At 38.6% G+C, this 23,850-nt stretch overlaps 1 protein-coding gene across 1 annotated transcript in view; it reads left to right on the forward strand.

Moving 5' to 3' along the window:
* The first annotated feature begins 25 nt into the window (after positions 1 to 25).
* The window catches only part of Vps35 (VPS35 retromer complex component), a 39,198-nt gene continuing 15,373 nt past the window's right edge, over positions 26 to 23,850 (forward strand). The window contains exons 1-10 of the mRNA XM_021169341.3: positions 26 to 130; positions 4,595 to 4,693; positions 9,575 to 9,671; positions 11,559 to 11,682; positions 12,853 to 13,035; positions 15,147 to 15,360; positions 17,618 to 17,701; positions 18,188 to 18,297; positions 20,497 to 20,593; positions 20,691 to 20,839. Of these exons, the coding sequence (XP_021025000.1) occupies positions 128 to 130; positions 4,595 to 4,693; positions 9,575 to 9,671; positions 11,559 to 11,682; positions 12,853 to 13,035; positions 15,147 to 15,360; positions 17,618 to 17,701; positions 18,188 to 18,297; positions 20,497 to 20,593; positions 20,691 to 20,839 (1,160 nt within the window). The 5' untranslated portion in view covers positions 26 to 127. The remainder of the gene's footprint in view (positions 131 to 4,594; positions 4,694 to 9,574; positions 9,672 to 11,558; positions 11,683 to 12,852; positions 13,036 to 15,146; positions 15,361 to 17,617; positions 17,702 to 18,187; positions 18,298 to 20,496; positions 20,594 to 20,690; positions 20,840 to 23,850) is intronic.

The raw sequence follows: 23,850 nt of genomic DNA on the forward strand, positions 1-23,850 counted from the left end.
GGCCAATCGAAAAGCCTCTTCCATCCAAGGGCGGGGCTAGAGAGGGCGGGGCTCGGAAGGCTCGGTCACCTGACGGCGGGCGGCTCCGGCGGGGTAGGTGCTGCTGCTTGTGGTCCCCGGAGTCGCCATGGTGAGTGAGGGGAAGCGGTGGGCCTGGGTTGCCGGGTCGCAGTCCACGCTTTCCTCCGGCGGACAGGAGCCTTGCTGGCGGAGTAAGGGGCCCTGCATTTCGATCGAGGCAGGTCCGGTCCAGGCTGGGCCTGCGGACTGGGCACGGGCTGAGGAAGGCCGCGTTAGGCTGCGGTGGGCTGCGGTGGGCGGTGGCGCTGGATTTGGTCGTTACCCCGAGACCAGGCAGCCTCCCTTAGGGGTGTCGCGGGCTGCAGGTTCTGTCTGTCGGTGGAGGCCTGCGTCAGCCTCTTGTACGGAACGGCCACCTTCCCTCTGAGAGTCGGAGTCCCGGGTCTGTGCGGAGTTGGGACAGTGAGGAGCCCCCCGAGCTTCTGAGCTGGCGCCGTAGCTGGGTCGCGCCCAGATGGTGCATTTCCAGCTTTGTGCTCAGCTGTCCTCGGGGGTCCCATGGCCTTTTCTCTGCTGGAAATATCCTTCGGGGGGGGGCCGCAGTGGTCCCCCGGCCTTCCGTGGCCGCAGAGCCCCGTTCATCTTGCAGCTCCTGTCAGCGAATTCTAGGGACCTGCTCACGTGAGTTTCCTGCTTTCTTTCACTGAGCCCAACCATCCGATAGGAGACAGGTCTCCTTTTCGCATTTGCTCTCTGAGGATTCTAGCTCACTTGCTGGAAGCAGTCATTCAAAGGTTTCTCCGCGACGACAGCATGTCGTGATGCTTTGTGGCACTAGCCTTATAAACAGGAACTTCCGCAAAATTCGAATCCTGTTTTCCACAGGGCAAGTTGTCACTTGCGTTATACGAGCATTTGCTGTAGTATGCGTAGAACAGGTAGTGGATTTGGATGTGCTATGCTTATGTCCTTTTTTTTTTTTTTTTTTTGATTTCACTATTCATTCTTTGTATTGATAATTCTATGTGCCACTGCACATACTTCACTTTAAGTGTGTTAATAGGAAAAACCAGCATTAAATCTTTTTGTTGATTTTTTTTTCTCTTTTTTTTGGAATGGACATTTATGATGATCTTGCTAGACTCCGATCAGCTTGGTATTTGTGTCATCTTTGGTTCTGGCTGGCTGAGTTCTGAGCTTTTGTTCCCATAATTTGATAAATATTTGATGTATATTTAATATAATATATTGTATTAAAAGATGTTTTCCCCCCTCAGAACTTTGTACAATTGAGATTTGGCACATGACTGGTGTGAAGTTTAACTTTTTTGTTTTTCAACACTTACTGGTTGACATAGTGTTTTATAATACAAAGCATTTGAAGATACACTATAAATTCTATTTATGTGCCTGGGGAACCAGATTGGACCAGTTTTCCCTGTTAATTTTATTGGAAAATGGAACCTGGGTATCAGTTCTGTCATAGGCAATTTTATGATTTGAGTAGGTAGTTAACCTTTGAGTCTCACTTTTGCATCTGGAGGCAAGTGTTGATATCATTGGTACTGTACTCCTAAAAATCCTGAGTCCAGCACTAACCAAACATCTGGTGTACTTTCAATTTTATAGAATGTGCTAGACACCAGATAGAAATAAATGGCAGAGATGAGCTTTTGAAACACTCTGTATAGTTCTTTGGGTTCCTGGTGGGAAAGAGGTTGTGTTAGGAGCTTTGGAGGTAACGCAAACAGATTTTGAGGAGAATGGGCAGATATTCTGCACAAAGAAAGAATTTTGCCATTTAATGTTCATCGGATTTCTGGGGTATTGCTAAGTTAGTGTGTGTATGGGATCCAGACTGTTAACTTTCTCTTTTTTGCAGTCTTGGGGATTGAACCCAAGGCCTTCAGCCTGCTAGACACAAACTCCCCAACCTAAATTATTTTAAATTTCCTGTTTTCTTGTTATCCTCAGTTCTCTTTGAAGTATTAATTTGTGCTTTCTCATCAGGTTTAAATACTATATTCATCAACATGATGATTCTGTTTATTTTACAATTTATATTGTATTGTCATATTACATATGCAACTTATAAGTGGAGAAACTAACCAACAAACAGGTTCCTATAACCAGTAAAGGTAAATGCTCTCAAACTGGATATAGTAATAGCTAACATTTATGGAGCGTTCATTGCTGAGTGCTGTGCATATTCATAACTTTGTGTGCTTTTTTATTTTTCTAGTCTGTACCAAAAATTTGTGATTGCTTATAGCCCATTTTATAGGTTATTTCCACATAGTAGCCAGCACTGGAAACAATTCATATGTCTATATCGAGTGAATCAATAAATGTATACACACACACACATATACATGTATATACAGATACTGGAATATTACACAGTCTTTAAAAAGAGAGAAATTCTGATAAACGCTTTCATACAGATGAATCTTGGACATAATCCTAGACAAGCCAGATACAAAAGGGAAAATGCTGTGTAGTTCTATGTACATAAGGTTCTTAGAGTAATAAAAGTTAGAGAAAAGGGTAGAACTGCTTAGCTGAGGGACATTGGGAGTGTATGCTAATATTTCTCCTATATAAATTAACGTTTCTTAAGATACTTGTTTTTTAATTCATTTATAATTAAAATAAGCATTTTTCATTAAAAGATTTTAATTACACATGTGTATTCATTTGTATGAGCATGTGACTGCAGGTACTTGTAGAGGCCAATGGTGTTGGATTCCCTGGAGCTGAAGTTATGTTGGTTTCCAGCCACCCAGTGTGTGGATAGTAAGAATTGAGCTCAGGTTATCCCTTCAGTCCTTTATGATTTTTGAAAAGAAATAGTTGTAGGAAACTCATCTTACTAGTTTATGCAAAACAGCACAGGGCATTGCTCGTTACTCAGTTTTTCTCTTTATCTGAAGTGAAGCCAAGACAAAGCTTTTAATTTTTATGTACCATTGTATTTCAGAAGTGGATTTTTGTTGTTGTTGTTATTTAATCTTATACTTATCTTAGATATGAAACATGGCCTTTTTTCATTTTTATGTGAAAATCCTTCTACTTTTTCTATCATTATGCAGAGAGGTACTTTTCCTCTAATTAGTCTTAAAATTTTTTAATGAATTTATGTAAAATGAACAGGTAAATGGGTTTTAATACATTACCTTTGTTCTAAAATATTTTCATTACCTCAAAAGAAAATTTTGTATTCATTAATCAGTGGTTCACCCACCATTCCTCTTCTAAATTAGTAAATCTGTAGATGATTTATCTGTTTAAGATATTTCATATAAGTGGAGTATTCCAGCATGCATTGTGTCAGACTTCTTTCATTTGGTGTAGTGTTTTCTAGGCTTATTTCTATAATATGTGTGTTTCAATACTAGAGACCTTTTTATGGCGTAGCAATAGTCTGTTGTGTGTATACTGATTATCCATTAATTTGCTGGTTAGTTTTTTTAATCAAATATATGATCAGAAAGGTCTAGAATCAGCCTGTCTGTGAAGTGAATGTTTATGTAGCACACATTGTATATGCTGGATCTCAAACATGTGTTTATAATTACATTGTTAGGCATGCTGTGGAAGTAATGTTAACATGGTGATATTTAACATGAAATATGGGTTAATTCTACTTAACAAGGAGAATGAGTTCATTTATAAGCAGAGTTTTGCTGATGACATGGAAGAATAGATTTACTTTGTTTTTAGCTGCTTATCTGTATATTTGAATAGTAGGTATTTGAGGAAACTATCTTTACCTTTTTCTAAGTCATTAATAATTCTAGCTATTTTATTTCCAAGTTGTTTAGTTTTTGTTATGATGGAGGGGGCTGTGGGTTTTTGGGTTTGTGTTTTTGTTTTTTGGGTTTTTTTTTTTTTTTTTTTGGTTTTTCGAGACAGGGTTTCTCTGTATAGCCCCGGCTCTCCTGGAACTCACTTTGTAGACCAGGCTGGCCTCGAACTCAGAAATCCGCCTGCCTCTGCCTCCTGAGTGCTGGGATTAAAGGTGTGCACCACCACGCCCGGCTGGGGGCTGTGTTTTTATAAACTCATTTTTTGGTGTAAAGTAGACTAAAATGTAGGTGAATGTAGTTGAGAGGGAGAGAGAAGTTATTAAAAATTTAAATTTATACTAGAATTATCATAAGTTTGGCTTTACAGCTATGTTCCAAGTGGATGTACAGCATATTAGCAGAACATAACTATAAACTCCTACCACAGGTTTCTTTGATGCCAGATATTTTTTGGTCATTTTTAGACAGGGTCTCACTAGGAAGTTCTTGCTGTTCTGGTACTCATTATGTAGACCAGGCTGGCCTTGAACTCAAAGAGATGTGCCTGCTTCCATCTCCCAAGTGCTGGGATTAAAGGCATACATCACCATGCTGGGCTGAAGCCAGAATAGACAAATTTGTTTGAGATATGAAGCTAGAAAGGGCCTTTGGTGAAAGTTTTGGAAAAGGATTATGACTAAAACTATGGAAATTAAAAATCCTTTTTGACAGGAGAAAGTGCTTATGAGCCACTAATGAAAGTATTTTTAAAATCTTCATTTTAGCCTACAACACAGCAGTCACCCCAGGATGAGCAGGAAAAACTTTTGGATGAAGCCATCCAGGCTGTGAAGGTTCAGTCATTCCAGATGAAAAGATGCCTGGTAAGTATGAAAATGTGAAAGATACAGTTGTATGCTGTAAATTCCTAAGCAAGCACCACCGGTTGTAAGATTATATCATCTCTGCTTTCAGACAGTCTTGTCACCGCCAGCAGCTGTCTCATCTTCATCTGTGTTTAGCACTGTAGATACTTATGAACAAAGAGCCCTGCTTCCTCTTAATTTTGTGTGCAGTGATACAAAATTCAGTTATACATTGGCATATTAACATCTAATTTAAGTATCTGAGCCTGTTTCGTTTAAACCTTAGACCTGAGGAGAATTTAATATAGAACGGGTGTTCAGTGAATACTTAATGAATGAAAGATTTGAATGCCTCAATTTGAATTATTCAGCTAAGTTTATTTCACCTGAGTATCCTGAGAACTTGTGAATATGTACTTTTATTGTGGGAACTAGCTTAAAAACTATACTTAAAGATACATACATGTGGTCAATACCTCTGGAGACAAAAGAAGACCATGAACTTGAAGCCAGTTCTGGTTTATGTGGTGAGACCCTTAAAGCACAAAAACTTAAATTACATATATACTTGTTTATATGTTTTTATTATCTAAAGATAGGAATAATCTGCGTAAGTACTTTATATTCTGTGTGTTAAAGTTTAAAGAATTGAACCACATAGGCAGATACTTTAAGCTAAAAGTTGCTGGAATAATGACGATACTTTGTAAAGTGTCTTACATTTTCATGTAGTATATGTATGTATTTGTGCATGTGTATGGAGTCCAGAGGTTGATTGATGTCAGATGTTTTCTTTCAGTTGCTCTTGATCTTATTAACAATTTCAATCTCTCTCTCCTCTCCTCCCTCCCACTCTCTCTCTCTCTCTCTCTCTCTCTCACACACACACACACACACACACACACACACACAGAACTTAACTTTGGTTATTTTTGTGCTCTATTACCTTCTTTCCTGCTAAAACCCTTCTTTCCCTGTTAGGTTACATCTTTTATGTTAATTATGTAGGGTTGCATGAGTATGAGTGAGGGGTTAGATCCCAGAACATGAGCAACTTATGACATACTCTGTCCCAGGACCCATTAAAAGCCTCTAGTCACTCAGTGAGCAGTGGAACCTTAGCTCTTCCTGCACACAGGGTGAAACAGTGACAGATCCGACATTGTATAGCTGTCCATAGCTGCAGTGAGTGCAGTGGCCATATCAGGTCAGAAGACTGTCTCACTGCACTCCTCCCCAACTTATGGCTCCTAGATTCTCTTCACCCTCTTCTGAGACGGTTTGTGAGCCTTGGGGACAGGGTGGAGAACTCTGCAGTCACTTTGGCCTGTTGGGAGTCTCTGTATTCGTTTCCCTCCACCTTTAAAAGAAGTGTCACTGATGAAGGTAGAGAACTGTACTAATTGCAATTGTAATTATAAGCACGTAGAAGGCAGTTTGTTACTGTTTAGCAAAACAGTAGTAGTAGGTTTTTCTCCAAGAACCTTTGCCCTTTCATTAGATTATTTATTCTTTAGACTCTTTTATGTGTACGAGTGTTAACTGCCTGTCTGTATATGTACCTGTGTATACCTGGTGCTGGTGGAGATGATGCCCTGGAATTAGAGTTAATGGATGATTGTGAGCTACCATGTAGGTGCTGGGAATTGAACCCAGGGCCTGTACAAGTGCTCTTAACAGTTCCAGTCATGAGTTGTTGAGGTTTATAGTACTGTGATGAGGGCCTTAAAGCCAATTAAGAAGTGGTTGGTTACTTCTATAACATTCATGACTACTATTGCACCCATGGGCACATCTTGCCATGTCAGTGATTCTCATCTGGATAAGACTGTTGGTGACTTTCTTCCCCTAGTATCACATCTTCTGGTATTATGAAAAGTAGCCAGTTGAGAAGAAGCTTTCTGATCAGTTAATAGTTTGATTTTCCCAAGTTTCCCATTTACTGCAACTGGAATATGTGCTCTTTTCAGCAGTAGGATCTTATCACTAAGTTCTGGTGGGAAAAGCATGAACAGTAGCAATAGCATATATGTATTGTTTGGGGGCTTCTGGGACTTTGCTGACCAACACTCATAGGGGGATAGCCTATACCTGGCTTAGAACTTTTTGTTAAGTAACCTATGGCTTCGAAAGGACAGTTATTTCCCTGTGTAGGGTACCCCAGTTAAACTCCTTATAAGACTTACATATTCTTTTTTTTTTTTAAAGATTTATTTGTTTATTTAATGTAAGTAAGTACACTGTCACTCTCTTCAGAGGCCAGAGGAGGGTATTTCAGATGGTTGAGAGCCACCGTGTGGTGGCTGGGAATTGAACTCAGGACCTCTGGAAAAGCAGTCAGTGCTCTTAAACACTAAGCTATCTCTCCAGCCTGACTTACATATTCTTAAATAAACGTATAAATAATGAGTTGCCATATAGTGTCTTCATACATCCTCAGTGTTAGCTATCCTTCTGCAGCTTCCTCCTTTACCCTTCCCTCCTGTCCCATCCCTTGCCTTATATAAATCTTTCCTCCGTACCACTGTGTTCTGCTGCACCCTTTCCTCAAGGCCTTTCTGCCTTCCACCTCCTCATCACCCCCACTACTACCCTAAAGCCGCTTTCTAGTTTCTTAGTATCTACAGGCATTCCTAGTTTAATGCATCTAAAGATTGAAGGCAAAGAACCACATTTAAGAAGGAGCGTGCAGTGTTTTTGTCTTTCTGGATGTTTGTTACCTTACTCAGCATGATGCACTTTTTTCCAGTCCCATCTATTTACCTGTAAACCTCATCTTTTTTTTTTTTTCATTATCATTGTTTTTAATGAAGAGAAATGATTAAAATTGTAAAGGAAAAAATGGGAACGGGATGGCAAAATCTTAGCAGCAAAGTGGTTAAACAAACTGAAAATATTAATGTACAAACATTAAAATATTAAAGCATGTACATTGCATATAAAATACAGTACCAAACCAGGAGATGCACTATAGTGACTAGTGCTTAACAGAAAAGAAAAAAAAAAGATTAATTTTGTTCTTCTCAGAAGTATATGCACAGTTCATTTCCATGGCATTTCCTATATTGCTAGCAAGTTATTTTCTTTAGTTATTCACACCTTGCTCCAACCTGAATTATAAACCCAGAACTTACAATATGAATAATCATTCACAAGGAAAACCAGGGCTCTACTTCAGCAAGAAAAAGGAATTCTCAAAGTTAACAGTCTGCTCTAGGAAACCAAGCTCCTCTGAAAACAGCAAGGGTGAAGATCATCTATATAGAACTAAGTAGAGACCAGCTTTGGCAAGAATCTCAGCAGGCACCTTGACCTTACAGGGTGGACTGGTGTGGGGCTAAAGTTCTAGGGCCTATCTATGTCTTATTATATTGTGTGTATTTTTCTTGCATGTGTATCTTTGAGCCACATGTGTACCTGGAGCCCTCAGAGGCTAGAAGAGGTTGTCAGGTCTGATAACCTAGGACTGGAGTTACAGACATCTTTGAACTGCCATGTGGGTATTGGGAATTGAACCTGGGTCCCCTGGAAGAGCAGCAAGTACTCTTTACTTCTGAGCCATCTCTCTAGCCCTTTGTTCCCTTTTTGACCTCAGGGTGCCACTGGCAGTGGGTCCCAAGCCTCTCTATATTTTCTCATCTCCGAATGCAACCAGTAATGGGAAACGATGTTTTGGTAACTTCTGTGACCTTAGATAATGACTGGCAGTGAGTTACTAAGTCTTCACCCACTACCTGGCTTCAGGTTGTCACTGCTGCGGGGGCTCTAAGTTCTGATTTTCCTCCCTGATCTTGGAGAGTGACAACAGCAGGGTCCTAAGTACCAGTGGCCCTTCCTCACCTCTCTTTCCATCTATTTTTTGAGATGGCCTCTCTCTCTCATCTGGAGTCCACTGAATAGGCTAGACTCCCTGTGAGCCCCAGGGATCTGCTGTTGTCCTCTTTAGAGTTTGGATGACAGATGTGTGCTGCCAAACCCCAGTTTTTTACCTGAGTGGTGGGGATTCAAATTCAGACCCTTGCATAGGAAGCACTTTACTCGTGAGCTATCTCCTTAGCCCCATTGTCTTACATTTTCTAAATCTTAATATTCTCTTATGCCTTATTGTTTTGATTTTCTTATCAATAAAATTGGAAAGAAAATTAAATGTTTTAGAAAATGAGTTTTCTCTTGTTTTTTTTTTTTCTTTTTCTAAGAATGTAGAATGTTTCTTACTGTGTTTCAAAAATTGTCTATATCTATGAGTGAAGTGGGGCATATGGTGGTTATGAAGCTTTGAAGAACACAAGGAAAGACTTACATGACTAATCATTGCACACGCTACAAAGAGCCTGAAGTTCTGGGACAAAGCCATTGTTAGGATAGTTATCTTGCTTTAGCATGCCTACTTTCTTTTTCTTTCTTTTTTGTTTGTTTGTTTTTCCGAGACAGGGTTTCTCTGTATAGCCCTGGTTGACCTGGAGCTCACTTTGTAGACCAGGTTGGCCTTGAACCCAGAGATCCGCCTGCCTCTGCAGGGATTAAAGGTGTGTGCTACCACATCCGGCTGCATGCCTACTTTCTTGACTACAGGTCAAATGTGGACTTTTAGAACTAGTTTCCTAGTTTGTAGAGGTTGAAAAGTTTGAAGTTACTCTATGAAACATACTGTCTTAGTTATGTAAGCCTTGCAAGCTTTATAGCCCTGGTGAGGACTTAGGCTTTTTTTTTTCTTGTATTTTTAATTTAAATTTTCAATAAAGAGAGACTTGTGAAGTTAATTTTTATGTGATTAAAATAAGTGTTGTAGATTCTTAAAACTGTGTAACAGGTGTTTGGTTAAATAGAACCAAGATAAATGTTTAGGTAAATTAAGCATTCTCGTCTTTTTATTTTTTTCTTCCGTTGGAATTTCTGTAGGACAAAAACAAGCTGATGGATGCTCTGAAGCATGCCTCTAATATGCTTGGAGAACTCCGGACTTCTATGTTGTCACCAAAGAGTTACTATGAACTTTGTATCCTTTGACTGTTGACGGATAAACACTTGGACCATATTTATTTATTGTTTGGTTTATTTTTTGTTTTGTTTTTGTTTCCTCTATGTAGCCTGGCTGTCCTGGAACACACGTAGATCCACCTGCCTCTGCCTCCTGAGTGCTAGGAGCAAAGGCGTGTGCCACGATACCTGGTTTATATTTATTTCTTGATAAGGCCAATTTTGTTGTTGTTACTGGATTTGTATTTAAAGCAGAACCTATACAGATTTATTAAGAAAAAAGTGAGAAAAGAACTTGAGAGTGGGAGGGCCTTTAAGGCCTTTGTTTATACTATATTGTTTTATTTTTATTTATTTTTTACTTATTTATTTATTTTACTTTATATGTGTCTTATCTGCATGTGTGTATATATCTGGACCACACTCATAACTTGTGCCTGCAGAGGCCAAAAGAAGGCATTGGATTCCCCGGAACTGTAGTCAGAGATGGTTGCAAACCACCGTGCTGGTACTTGAACCCGGGTCCTTTGGAAAAGCAACTAGTGCTCCCCTCCCACCCTGCCTCCTCTGAAATGGATGCTTATTTCTTAGCCCAGGGTAACCTCAAACTTACAGCAGTCCTCCTGCCTCAGCCTCCTGAATGCTAGGGTTATAGGGATGAACCATCATGCCTGGCTTTTCGTTTCTTATTAAAAATGTGTGGGGTCAGTTCTATTTTTTTAGACAAAATAGTTCTCCTCCAGGCAGATAGATATGTTAAATGAGAAAAGTGCCCCTTTTTTTCTAAGAATAATCCTTCCTTCACCACCACCCCCCCCCCTTTTTTTTTCAGTGTTGGCTGTTGACCTTAATTTTAGACAGGCAATTTGCCAATTGAACTAAATCCATACCCATATTTTTAAGTTTCACAAAATAGATTGCTCTTAATTTTTGAAAAAAATTGAAGCCATTAAGTGGCATTTGTTATCTGTTTTTTTGTTGTTTTTGAGGTAAGATCTTGTTGTGTAGCCTTCCCTGGCCTCACAGTGATCCTCTTGTGTCTGCCTCTTGTGTGCTGGGATAGCAGGTGCATGCCATCATGCCTGGCATTCCCCCTCAATTCCCCTTTTAAGATAATGAGGTCGCTCTTGCACTTTTGTGTTTAGCTGATCCTCACCTTCAGCCTCCCAAGTAGCTTGGAGGTTGTTTGTTTGTTTTTGAAACAGTGTGTTATGGTATAGCTCAGGTGTAGAAGAACTTGCTATTCTTCTGCCTGAGTGCTGGTTTCAGACATGTGCCAGCTTGAAAAAAATTATCTAATTTACTTTTATGTGTATGGCTGTTAGCATTGCATGTATGCATGTAGCTGGTGCCCAGGGTAGTCGAAAGAGAGTATCAGATCTCCTGCAACTGGGATGGTTCTGAACTATCATATCATGTGGGTATTGGGAACTGAACCCAAATCCTCTATAAGAGCAGTGGGTGTTTTTCACTGCTGAACCATCTCTACAGTCCAATGAATCTTTATTTCAAAGTAATAAAAGCCAACTGAAATTCTCTCTTCCCTTCTAACATCCATCTAAATGTAAAGTACCTTATAAGTGGGTTTTTTTTTTTTTTTTTTTTTTTTTTTGAGCTCATGGTCCTCCAGCTGCATCCTCATGAGTAGCTGGTGTTGTAGCCATGGACCGCTGTGCCAGGCATTCCAAGTGTGCGGTTTTGTTTTATTTTGTCAGTGGTGGAAATCAAAATAGAAAGCTTTTCTTGTAAGAGGTAAATGCTTCCACTACTGAGCTTAGATCACTAGCCCTGACTAAAAGTTTGAACTATTCCAACAGTAGTTGCAGCAAACTTTTTTTATTTTTGTTTGTTTTATTGTTTTTTTATTAATTTACCTTTATTCTTAATCCTTAATCATAATTAAAAGATATGGCTATTTCTGATGAACTGCACTACTTGGAGGTCTACCTGACTGATGAATTTGCTAAAGGAAGAAAGGTGGCAGATCTCTATGAACTTGTACAGTATGCTGGAAACATTATTCCAAGACTGTAAGTAATTAACATATTTTATAGCCACACTTTCTAGGCTTTGTGTTGTGGTCAAGTCTCATCCAACAAAAGTTAATGCTAGTTTAAAACTCATACTTGCATTTCTTGCCTTATAATAATATATTTTTTCTTAGAAATCATCCCTCTCTTTTTTTGTTGACAGCATCTCATTGCTTTGAATTCATGATCTTCTGGCTCAGTCTCCCAAATGCTGAGAATACAGGCATGAAGCACCATGACTAGCTAACATTGGTTTTATTTAAGAGGCAGACATGTGACATATACTGTAATCCCAGCTCTTAGCTGCAGAGACATTGCTGCAAGTTTAAGAGTAGCCTGGTTTACATAGCAAGTATCTAAGTTAGCTGGGCCTGCCATAGTAAGAAAGAGCAGGTGTGTGAATGAGAAAATCAAAGAGAAAGAAGTGAGTAGCAATTTCCACAAGCAACCATGGTCATCATAGTCTAGAATATTAGAAGGACAGTGCTAGAAGCAATTAAGTTTCAATTTCTACACTATATGAAGTAGCCTGATAAAACTTTTTATGGTTCCACTGGGGGTGTGGATCATCCATTTGTTGAGCATACTGTATATGTTATCTACCCTTCAGTCACTTAGTAACCATCTTGTTGTTGGAAAAGCTGTGCTGCTGAGATAGCCTAATGCTACCCCATATTCACTCACCTACTATGTTATTCTCAGCATAATCATTATTTCATCTCACATCTTTGCAAGAATGGTGAATACAGCATAGTAAGATAGAGGAGAGACGTCATTCACTTATGTTATCTTTTATTACAACATACAGTTACAGCTGTTGTGTTAGTTACTGTGGTTAATCACCTTGGCTAATTAATACACTTATAAATGTAGATGTATAAGGGAAAGTAATGGTACATACTAGCTGCAGTTTCAGTTAGCAGATCAGTATCTTGGGTCATATTCTTCATGAGTTAAGAGGGGACTGACCACAGGAATCAGTCAGTGATTTTTTTTTTCAAATAGTTTTTGTAGTTATATTTAAAGGTAGGTGATTTTTCTCCCCATAAAGAATACTGCTTAAAACAATATAGTTTCTGTCTTGTTTATTTAATGTTTGTAGTGTGTTTGAATACAGTCAAATTTTCACATATTCTGTCTCTAATCAAATGAATTTTTTACTTCTCTTAGTTATCTCTTGATCACAGTTGGAGTTGTATATGTCAAGTCATTTCCTCAATCCAGGAAAGATATTTTGAAAGATTTGGTAGAAATGTGCCGTGGTGTGCAGCATCCGCTAAGGGGTTTGTTTCTTCGAAATTACCTTCTTCAGTGTACTAGGAACATTTTACCTGATGAAGGAGAGCCAACAGAGTAAGTAATCTTGGTTTAGTTGTAGTGTTCCCACCAACCCCGTAGTAAAATGTCTTAAAATTGTAGAAAAGTATACAGAAATATGACCATGGGTGTCAGTAATTTGTGTCTAGACTTTCATTGAGATATATAATTCAGTGTGTGTGGTATGACATAAAATGTACTCACATTCAATTATATATTTAGAAAAAATATTTGCAAAATATGCCTTTTTTTTTTTTGGTTATTCAAGACAGGGTTTCTCTGTGTAGCCCTGGCTGTCCTGAAACTCACTCTGTAGACCAGGCTGGCCTCAAACTCAGAAATCTGCCTGCCTCTGCCTCCCAAGTGCTGGGATTAAAGGCATGTGCTACCACTGCCCGGCTCTGGAAAATCTGCCTTTTAAATTTTAATTTTTTGTTGTTGTTTTAAGGCAGGATTTTGCTATGTGGCTTTGAGTGGCTGGTACTCACTGTAACCTAGGCTGGCCTTGAATTTTCAGTAGCTCTCCTGCATGCAGACTCTCAGATGATGGAATTTCAGGCATCTAATATAGTCTAGAACATTTTCCCATTACATTAGACAATCTTTGTAAGTGTGCCTTTTAAAGGTGTTAACTAGTGGGGAAAAAACTAAAAATAGTTTGTAGAGACCTCTGTTTCTTTTGTGGCCTCCATTCTAGCATTAAAATCCATGACACCTTTTTCTCCCAGCAATGGCAGATTGCTGCTAGGTGTGGTAAACTTTTTATGTGATGGATCCCAGATTGGAGAACTAATAATTTCCTCTTATTTAAAGTTTATCTGTTTTTTAAAATTTCTAAGACTAATAGTAGGGTTTTTTTTTGTCTGCATCAGTCCCTTTGTAAATACATTATTATGTATGTGTGTGTGTGTGTGTGATGATGTGTATGTGTTTGCATGTGTGAATTTGTGCCATGGTGTGTGTGTGTGTGTGTGTGTGATGGTCAGAGGACAACTGTGCAGTTGATTCTTTTCTTCTAACTACATGGGTTCTGGGACCAAAATCATACCACCAGGCTTACATGACAAGTGCCTCTGCCCTCTGAACCATCTCACTAGCCCTCCATTCCTTTTCATTTTGAAAAAGATTCTCACTGTATAACTTGTGCTTGCCTTGAGCATGTAATCCTCCTCCCCCTCCTGCCTCCCAAATGTCCACATTACAGGCATGTGCCACTATGTCAGGAATCAGTTACTACTACTACTACTATTAACTACATATTAAACTAAACTATACATAAAAGATGGAGTAGTGTACAAAGAAGATGATGTTATTATTATAATTTGACTGTGAATTTTAAATATTAGGCAATCAGTAAAGTATTTGAAAAACTAAGTTCCTGTCTTAGAAGATGTAGAAAAATAAGGTCTTTATTCATAAAGCTAATATTTCATTTGAAGCCAAAATATCTTAACAATAAAGTGGCAGTTATCAGTCTACCCTAAATGTCAAGTTTTGGGGTCTTTTAAAGATTTTTTCATTTTTGTTTTTTAATCAATTACCTTTTGTTGGACATTAGTTTTGTCAGGATATGGAATGATTCAGCTGTAGTTGAACTCTTTATGGTAGGAGCTGGGAAGCCATCCATACTGCAGTATGGATGCAGTGCCCTCCATACTGACCCCTCTTCAGTGGTGCTGGGTCATCATGCATGCTTGAGTTCTTGTAAGAAGTGTGGTAGCTGAAGAGTAACAGAAGCTCCCAGCACCGTGTGAAGCCCTGTGACGCTCCTTTACAATATGGGTGCTTTACAGATGCTGTCACTGAAGGGGCCATGCTAGTCCCTGTACTGTTTCCATTTCAGTGTGTGCTACCAAACAGAGCACATCTTGTTATATTCTAGTGAGTTGCCGTGAGGGCAAAGTCCAGTGAGCTCAGCACAGGGAGTCATGGAAAGTGATTTGCCCCTTAAATGTATTGTATTCTCCCCCTAGCATTTATTTTTTATGCTAGAGTCTATTCTTGAAATTTAACAATAAGCCAAATGAAATGAAGCTGAAAGTGCTTTTTGAAGCGTGAGTGGTTGTAGAGTAAGAAGGAAACGAATGGAGGAGGAGTAAATTGATCCTGTCATGTGTACTAAGATTTTTCTAACTTTTTCTTGGCAGTGAAGAAACAACTGGTGATATCAGTGATTCCATGGATTTTGTACTACTCAACTTTGCAGAAATGAATAAGCTCTGGGTGCGGATGCAGCATCAAGGACATAGTCGAGATAGAGAAAAAAGAGAACGAGAGAGACAAGAACTGAGAATTTTAGTGGGAACAAATTTGGTGCGCCTTAGTCAGTTGGAAGGTGTAAATGTGGAACGCTACAAACAGGTTCTTAATCTTTTTGTTGTCATTTTTTTCTTACATTGTGAGATATAAACTGAAAATCTTATTTTAAATGTATTTTTGTTAAATTGAAAAATATTTCTGGCCGGGCGGTGGTGGCGCACACCTTTAATTCCAGCACTTGGGAGGCAGAGGCAGGCGGATTTCTGAGTTCGAGGCCAGCCTGGTCTACAAAGTTAGTTCCAGGACAGCCAGGGCTATACAGAGAAACCCTGTCTCGAAAAACCAAAAAAAAAATATATATATATATATATTTCTGGTTTTTTTACTAAAAAAGATCTAGATAAAAGTACTACCATGTTTACGGGTTAGAGATTCAGTATTGTCGAGGTAACAGTTTTACTTAAATATAACTATAGATTCATGCAGTCTCCGTCATATCTACCTGTCTGACTGTTTTATAAAGTCAATAAACTGATTCTAAAATATGTGAGAAAGAGAAGAGAACCTGTAATACCCACAGCAGTTTTGAAAGACTAGGACAAAAGGACCTAAATGCACTCTCACTGAAGTGAAGGTAGATTTGTGGTATTGACATATGCCCGTTGTGCTGGCTGTATTTTTTTGCATGTCAACTTAACACAAGCTGGAGTCATCACAGAGAAAGGAGCCTCAGTTGAGGAAGTGCCTCCATGAGATCCAGCATTATGGCATTTTCTCAATTAGTGCTCAGTGGGGGTTTGAGGGTGCAGCCCATTGTGGGTGGTACAGCCTGAGCAAGCCAGGGGCCGTGCGTCAGTAAGCACATCCCTCCATGGCCTTTGTATCAGCTTCTGCCTCCAGGTTCCTGCCCTGTTTGATTTCTTATTCTGACTTCCTCCAGTAATAAACTATGATCTGGAAGTGTAAGCCAAATAAACCCCTTCCTCTCCAGCTTGCTTATTGGTCATGGTGTTTCATCATAGCAATAGAAACCCTGACTAAGACCCCAGTGGAGAGAAGCATGAAGAGTGAGTGATGAAAGGAACAGACACATAAGTCAGTGAAAGGAAATAAAGTAGGGATCAGCACACTTTTCTAAAGACTTAAAAAAATGTGCGAGGTTTTTTTTTACCAGCATGTGTGTTTATGTACCACATGTGTATCTGTGCCCAGAGGCCAAAAGAGGGTGTCAAATGCTCTGGAATTGGAGTTACAGATGATTGTGAGCACCATGTGGGTGCTGGGAACCAAACCCAGGTTCTCTAGAAGGGCAGCCCGTGGTTTTAGCCAGCTCCCAACAAAATTTTTCTGTAAAAGTCTAGATGGTATTTTTTAATTTTGTAAGTTATTAGTTATAAGTAGTAAACTAGATGGATATAGGGTAAAAGCAGGAAAAACATTAAGAAAAGGGCAGGGCAGGGCTTGGTCCCACTCACATTTTAAAGTATAGCTCAGTTTGGCTCTTATTTAACATGTTTCAGGTTCTGGATTTGGATCCATAGCACCAAAAACATGAAACAAAACCCCCAAATTTCAGGAGTGAATTAGATTTGTCAGTCCTGGAATTCGTTGCCAGTTGCCAATTATTGCATATTGACCTCTTCTTTCTCCCTCTCCCCTGATCATCTGAGGTAGTTCAGACTGGCCCCCAACTCACTTTGTTGTCAAGGATGGCCTTCAACTTTTGATCCTCCTAAGTGAGTCCTAGAGATTAACTCTGCCAACTAAGCTACATCGTTAGCCCTGCCGTTGATTTTTATGAAGGTGCAAAGGCAAACTTACTGTTTGTCTTTTGAGGCAGGGTCAGTCTTTTTAGTCCCGGCTGTCCTGGAAATTAGGTTGTCCTCTGTAGATAAGGATGGCCTTGAACTCGCAGAGATCTGCTTGTGAGTGCTGGAATTACTGTGCCTGCCCAGGGTAGCCTTCTTAATTTATTACTTTGGAACAGTTGAATATCTACTTAGTATGTGTAAACAAAGAAACTTTTATGTCTTGACCATTACTCCCACAGTGTAGAAGCTCTAGAAAAGCAGATCAGAGACTTACGTATAATCAAAAAGTTCTAGAAGAAAACACAAGGGAAATCTTCATGATCTTGTTAGGACAGACAAAAAAGCACAAACTGTTTTTAAAAAAAAAAATAACCCTTTTTATGAAACAAAGTTTTTATATTTAATAATAAGCTATTTTTAAAAGTTGAGCATTGAAGTATGGATGAAAGCAATATAAAATGATTCTCATGTTCAGTGTATTGCTAGAGGAGTACTTTGGACTTTTCAAAATACTTTTTAGCTGACCTTTTTTTCTCTGCTGTCTTCAGATTGTTCTAGCAGGCATTCTGGAGCAGGTTGTGAACTGCAGGGATGCGCTGGCTCAGGAGTACCTCATGGAGTGCATCATTCAGGTGAGAGAGAGACGAGAGAGAGCAGGGATTCCTGAAAGGATTCTCATTTTCATTTTCATTTTTGTTTGGGGAAAAAGAAATTCTAAGCCCACTGTGGAGGTGCATGGCCTGTAGTGCCAGCTACTTGTGAGCATGAAGCCCTGAATTTAAGGCTAACCTGGCCAGCGTGCCTAAACTCTGTCTCAGAAAAAGAAAAACAAAAAATCTTAGGAAAAAAAGTTTTTCTTAAATAGAAAACTTCCATTTTCAAACTTGGTCTTTGTACTAATAATCTGTTTTGTTTTCAAAAATGTAGGAAAATAAACTTGAGTTTTCTATGTTTTATTAGACTTATATGCTGGAAATGGGATATTTCTGGTTTTGATTTTAATTATCTAAGATTAAGGGTTTTTTTTCTATAAGTAATGATTTTATATACCATTCATAAGATCAGAATTTTTTGTGAAGTTTTTTTCCTTGTATTCATTAATCATATCTGACTTTTAGGTTTTTCCTGATGAGTTTCATCTTCAGACTTTGAATCCTTTTCTTAGAGCTTGTGCTGAATTACACCAAAATGTAAATGTGAAAAACATCATCATTGCTTTAATTGACAGGTAAGGCTGCTCAGGACTGGAAGGTAAATGCTCTGAAACGGAAATGAGAAACTTAGAACATTTTCACAAATCATTTGTTTCTGTGATTCCTTTAAGTACCGATTTTAACCTAGTTTTGCTGTAGCTAATTTAGCGTTCAATATCTAGTTAGTGATTGCCTGACTTAAGCGTGAAGGTTTGTTTGCCTTTTCATTTGAAGGCATGTGGATATGGTTTGTTTGTTTGCTTTTTAAGTTTGTTTTTTGTATGTAGTCCAGTACATGAGAATGACCTTGAATTTCTGATTCTCTTGACTTAGTTCAAGTGCTGGCATAGACATGAGTCACCATACCTAGTTTACAGTGAGTTCTTTAATCTGTTTAACTGATGTGTGTAGATATTATTGTGCAGACCTTTCCTTGTCCAGAACTTACGGAGGAACAGAATTTTTCACAATTATGTAAATTATCTTTCAGTATCTTTCAACTTACTTGATTTAGTTTTTAAACTAGCAACAACATAAGCAGGATTAAGAATGCTTAAGTAATCATTCTGCTGTCACATTTTCATAAAGAATTTTTAAGAATCACGTTTTTTGTGGATCCCCTTTAAGTATAGTGTTTATTTATTTATTTTATTTATATGAGTAGCTGTCTTCAGAAACACCAGAAGAGGGCACCAGATCTCATTCTAGATTGTTGTGAGACACCATGTGGTTGCTGGGAATTGAATTCAGGACCTCTGGAAGAACAATCAGTGTTTTTAACGGCTGAGCCATCTCTCCAGCCCCCTAAGTATACTTTTTTAGCCATTGGTTTTAATTGATAAAACATAAAAGTTGGGATTAGCTCAACAGTTAAGAGCACATACTACTCTTGAAGATGACCTGGGTTCAGTTCCCAGCACCCACCCTGATTGCTCACAATTGCCTGAGGCTCCACTTCTAGGGCACCTGACATTCCTTCTGGATTCCATAGACACTTGCATTTATACACACACAAAATCCAAGATTTAAAAGCAAAACTTTTTGGTGTTTGTGTGTGTATGTATAAGTATATATTTATATACACACATGAATACATAAAAATTATTGTAATATATTTTTATATTTTACACATTTACATATTATATTAATATATTATGTATGTATAATATATTTAACATTTATATCTATATAAATATACACGCATATATATGCATAACATATATGTATGTATAACTTGGCTTTTGATAATGTCTGTAATGAATGACTGCTTGGTAGCCTTGCTACATGATAAATAATGCATAATTTATCCTGCTGTGAGCATATATCATTATGAACTTAGAAACAACACCAAAGATTTATTTCAGCAGACTTTTTTTATATATATATTTTAAGCTATCTAATTAAGTTACTAATCTTAAGGTCTAGGAACTAACAAAGCATAGGTCTCCACATTGTCTTGGAGAACATACATTGCATGCTTATTGAGCCAGCTCTTAAAGAAAGATGGCTAACCAGAATTTCCTGTGTAGGAGGAATGTCATTTAGCAATCCCAATCAGTGGTGGGTTTTTTCTGCATAACAAAATGTAGGTGCAGTTCCAACCTTGACAGGTAAGGCAGTATGCACAACTTTGAATAGCTTAAGATGCAGGTTATAAAAGTTTACATTATTTCTAGTCATTGTATATAGATGCTGAGTACTGAACTTGGGTTCTCTGCAAGAGTAGTAAGTACTGTTAACACTGAGCCATCTCTCCAGCCCCTATTTATTTAATCTGGGTGTGGTAGCACATGACTGTAACCCCAGCACTTCTGAAGTAGAGACAGGAGTACCGTGAATTCTAGGCTAGGTTGTACTACATAAAGAAAGTGAATAAATAAGTAAACATGATTGCCAATGGAATAAGGCATCATTAACAAAACTTTAGTTAAGACATTGAATAAAAAGTCATACACCCTCCCCCATCCTCCATAGAACAACAGTAGCATTTATTGTTAAAATAATTTTCTTCGATCACTATGTTATGTATCTAGGCTAAATTTCCAAAGTCTTGTTTGGGATTTAATTCACCTGAAATTAATAGTAATATTTTGGTATTTTAGTTATAATCTTAAAAACCATTCTTAATGTCCCAAGAAATAGACTCAGAAAATAAAGAAAAGCAATAAAGAGAAAATGAACCCACTGCTCAGATCCCTGTATCTTAAAAAAAGAAAAAAATTTTTCTTTTTTAGATTAGCTTTATTTGCTCATCGTGAAGATGGACCCGGAATTCCAGCTGAGATTAAACTTTTTGACATATTTTCACAACAGGTGGCTACAGTGATACAGGTTTGTATAGAATTTTCTCGACTTTGAAACTTCTCTATTGGTATATCTTTTTTTCTAATTATTTAAAATAAATTATATGATTTTCTAAACATTGCAGTCCAGACAAGACATGCCATCAGAGGATGTTGTGTCTTTACAAGTCTCTCTCATTAATCTTGCTATGAAATGTTACCCTGATCGTGTGGACTACGTCGATAAAGTTCTAGAAACAACAGTGGAGATATTCAATAAGCTTAACCTTGAACAGTAAGTAAAAATTATATTTAAAACAGTTTAAACTACATTTATTTGTTGGGGAGGGAGTTAGAACATGTGCACATGTGGAGATCAGAGAAAAACTTGCTTTAGTTGTTTGTCTCTTTCAGGTGGGCTCTATGGGTAGAACTCAGGTTGGTAGGCTTAGTGGCAAGTGTCTTTACCCATTGAGCCATCTTGTCTACCCCAAAGTTATAACACTGAAAAAAATTTTTAGCATTATATTAGTTTTTCTTTTCTCAGTTTTTTTGAAATGTTAGCATTTGTCTTGTTTGAAGTATATGCTGAGATTTTTTCCTGTGTGGCGCTAAACAAGATAGAAAGTTTTGCTAGCTGCTTACTTCCTTGTGTACAGAATGAAGTAGTGGCCTATAAGGTCTGTAGACAGTCTTCAAAGTTCAGTGTCTCCAATTCAGATCTCTTCCTGAGCTAGTTTTTGTTTTGTCTTTACTGTTGTGTATGCATCATGTGTACCTAGTTCCTTCAGAGGCTAGAACACCCTGAAACTGAGGTTGCAGGCATTTAAAAACTGCCATGTTGGTGGTGGAAACAGAATCTGGGTCTTTTATAAGAACAGCCAATGCTCTGAACCTTTTGAACCATCTCTTCAGCCTCAAGAATGAGCCAGTTTTTAAACTAGTTGGAAAACACATCAACCACCCCCACCCCACCACCCCACCCCTGCAAAAAAGAAAAAGATTTCATGCAGATGACTAAATTGGGAAAAATAAAGGCATATGTATATTTAGGCTGAAAATTAGGGACATGTATATATTTGAAGTGTAACAAAATGATTTAAATATTTTTCTTTTATTTGAGCTTTGGTTTTAATACTTTTGGGAAAAGAATAATGTTCCCTACATTGGATGCTTCCTCCGACATACTGTCCTAGACCTGTGGCACCCTACAAGGGTCACTTTGGCTTTTTTTTTTGAGACAGGATTTCTCTCTGTAGCCTTAGCTATTCTGAAACTTGCTCTGTAGACCAGTAGGCTGGCCTGGAACTGAGAACTCAAGAGATCCCCTATTGCCTCTGTTTCCTTGAGTAATGGGATTCACTTTAGGCATTGATGCATATATATATATATATATATTTTTTTTCCCCCCCAACAGTTGCCTCCTGAATCTCTTAAGTAGGCTTCCTGCTTTTCTCTAAGTCATTTGTAATTTTTAGGTGTTAATGTACTATTTTTTTCTTTTCTAGTTTCTACCCATTGATTCAAACACAACAGGAAAATTTCTTAACCCTTTATCCCCTTTTATTAGTTTTTTCATTTTTTTTCTTTTTTTTTAAATTTTTTGTGATATTTTCTTCATTTACATTTCAAATGCTCACCCCCACCCCCGCCCTGCTCCCCTACCCACCCACTCCCTCTTCTTGTTCCTGGTGTTCCCCTGTACTGGGGCATATAAAGTTTGCAAGACCAAGGAGCCTCTCTTCCCAATGATGGCCAACTAGGCCATCCTCTGCTACATATGCACCTAGAGACACGAGCTCTGGGGGTCCTGATTAGCTTATATTGTTCCACTTATAGGGTTGCAGACCCCTTCAGCTCCTTGGGTAATTTCTCTAGATCGTCTGTTGGGGGCCCTGTGTTCCATCCTATAGGTGACTGTGAGCATCCACTTCTGTATTTGCCAGGTACTGCTATAGCCTCACAAGAGACAGCTATATCAGGGTCCTTTCAGCAAAATCTTACTGGCATATACAATAGTGTCTGGGTTTGGTGGCTGATTATGGGATGGACCCCCGGGTGGGGCAGTCTCTCATGGTCCTTCCTTCCGTCTTACCTCCAAACTTTGTCTCTGTAACTCCTTCCATGGGTATTTTGTTCCCCATTCTAAGGAGGGATGAAGCATCCACACTTTGATCTTCCTTCTTCTTGAGTTTCATGTGTTTTGTGAATTTTATCTTGGGTACTCTGAACTTCTGGGCTAATATCCACTTATCAGTGAGTGCATATCATGTGAGTTCTTTTGTGATTGGGTTACCTCACTCAGGATGATACCCTCCAGGTCCATCCATTTGCCTAAGAATTTCATAAATTCATTGTTTTTAATAGCTGAGTAGTACTCCATTGTGTAAATGTACCACATTTTCTGTATCCATTCCTCTATTGAGGAGCATCTGGGTTCTTTCCAGCTTCTGGTTATTATAAATAAGGCTGCTATGGACACAGTGGAGCATGTGTCCTTATTACCAGTTGGACCATCTTCTGGGTATATGCCCAGGAGAGGTATTGCTGGATCCTCTGGTAGTATTATGTCCAGTTTTCTGAGGAACCGCCAGACTGATTTCCAACACAACAGAAAAATTTCTTAACAAGCTTGAATCAGTACAGACTGATTTCAAACATAACAGGAAAATTTTTAACCCTTTACCCCCTTTTATTAGTTATTTCCATTTTCTTTTTTAAATTTTTTATTAGATATTTTCTTCATTTACATTTCAAATGCTATCCCAAATGTCCCCTATACCTCCCCACCCCCCACCCCCGCCCTGCTCCCCTACCCCTCCCACTTCTTGGCCCTGGTGTTCCCCTGTACAAGCTTGCAATCCCACCAGCAATGGAGGAGTGTTCCTCTTTCTCCACATCCTCGCCAGCATCTGCTGTCACCTGAATTTTTGATACTAGCCATTCTGACTGGTGTGAGGTGGAATCTCAGGGTTGTTTTGATTTGCATTTCCCTGATGATTAAGGATGTTGAACAGCTTTTCAAGTGCTTCTCAGCCCTTCAGTATTTCTCAGTTGAGAATTCTTTGTTTAGCTCTGTGCCCCATTTTTAAATGAGGTTATTTGATTTTCTGGAGCTCAGCTTCTTGAGTTCTTTGTATATATTGGATATTAGTCCTCTATAGTTATTTCTTGTGAACTGAAAAACAGTACAGACCTTTAACATAAGTAAGAGAGAAAATTAAACGATGTCTGTGTTACCCTTTATCCCTCCAAGAGTGAGCCAGACCTGGCTATATTTGTCTGGAGAGGAGATCATTTTGAAAT

Source organism: Mus caroli, unplaced genomic scaffold, assembly GCF_978045245.1.
Source record: "Mus caroli unplaced genomic scaffold, Mus_caroli_1 scaffold_10, whole genome shotgun sequence".
Classification (NCBI taxonomy): Eukaryota; Metazoa; Chordata; class Mammalia; order Rodentia; family Muridae; genus Mus; species Mus caroli.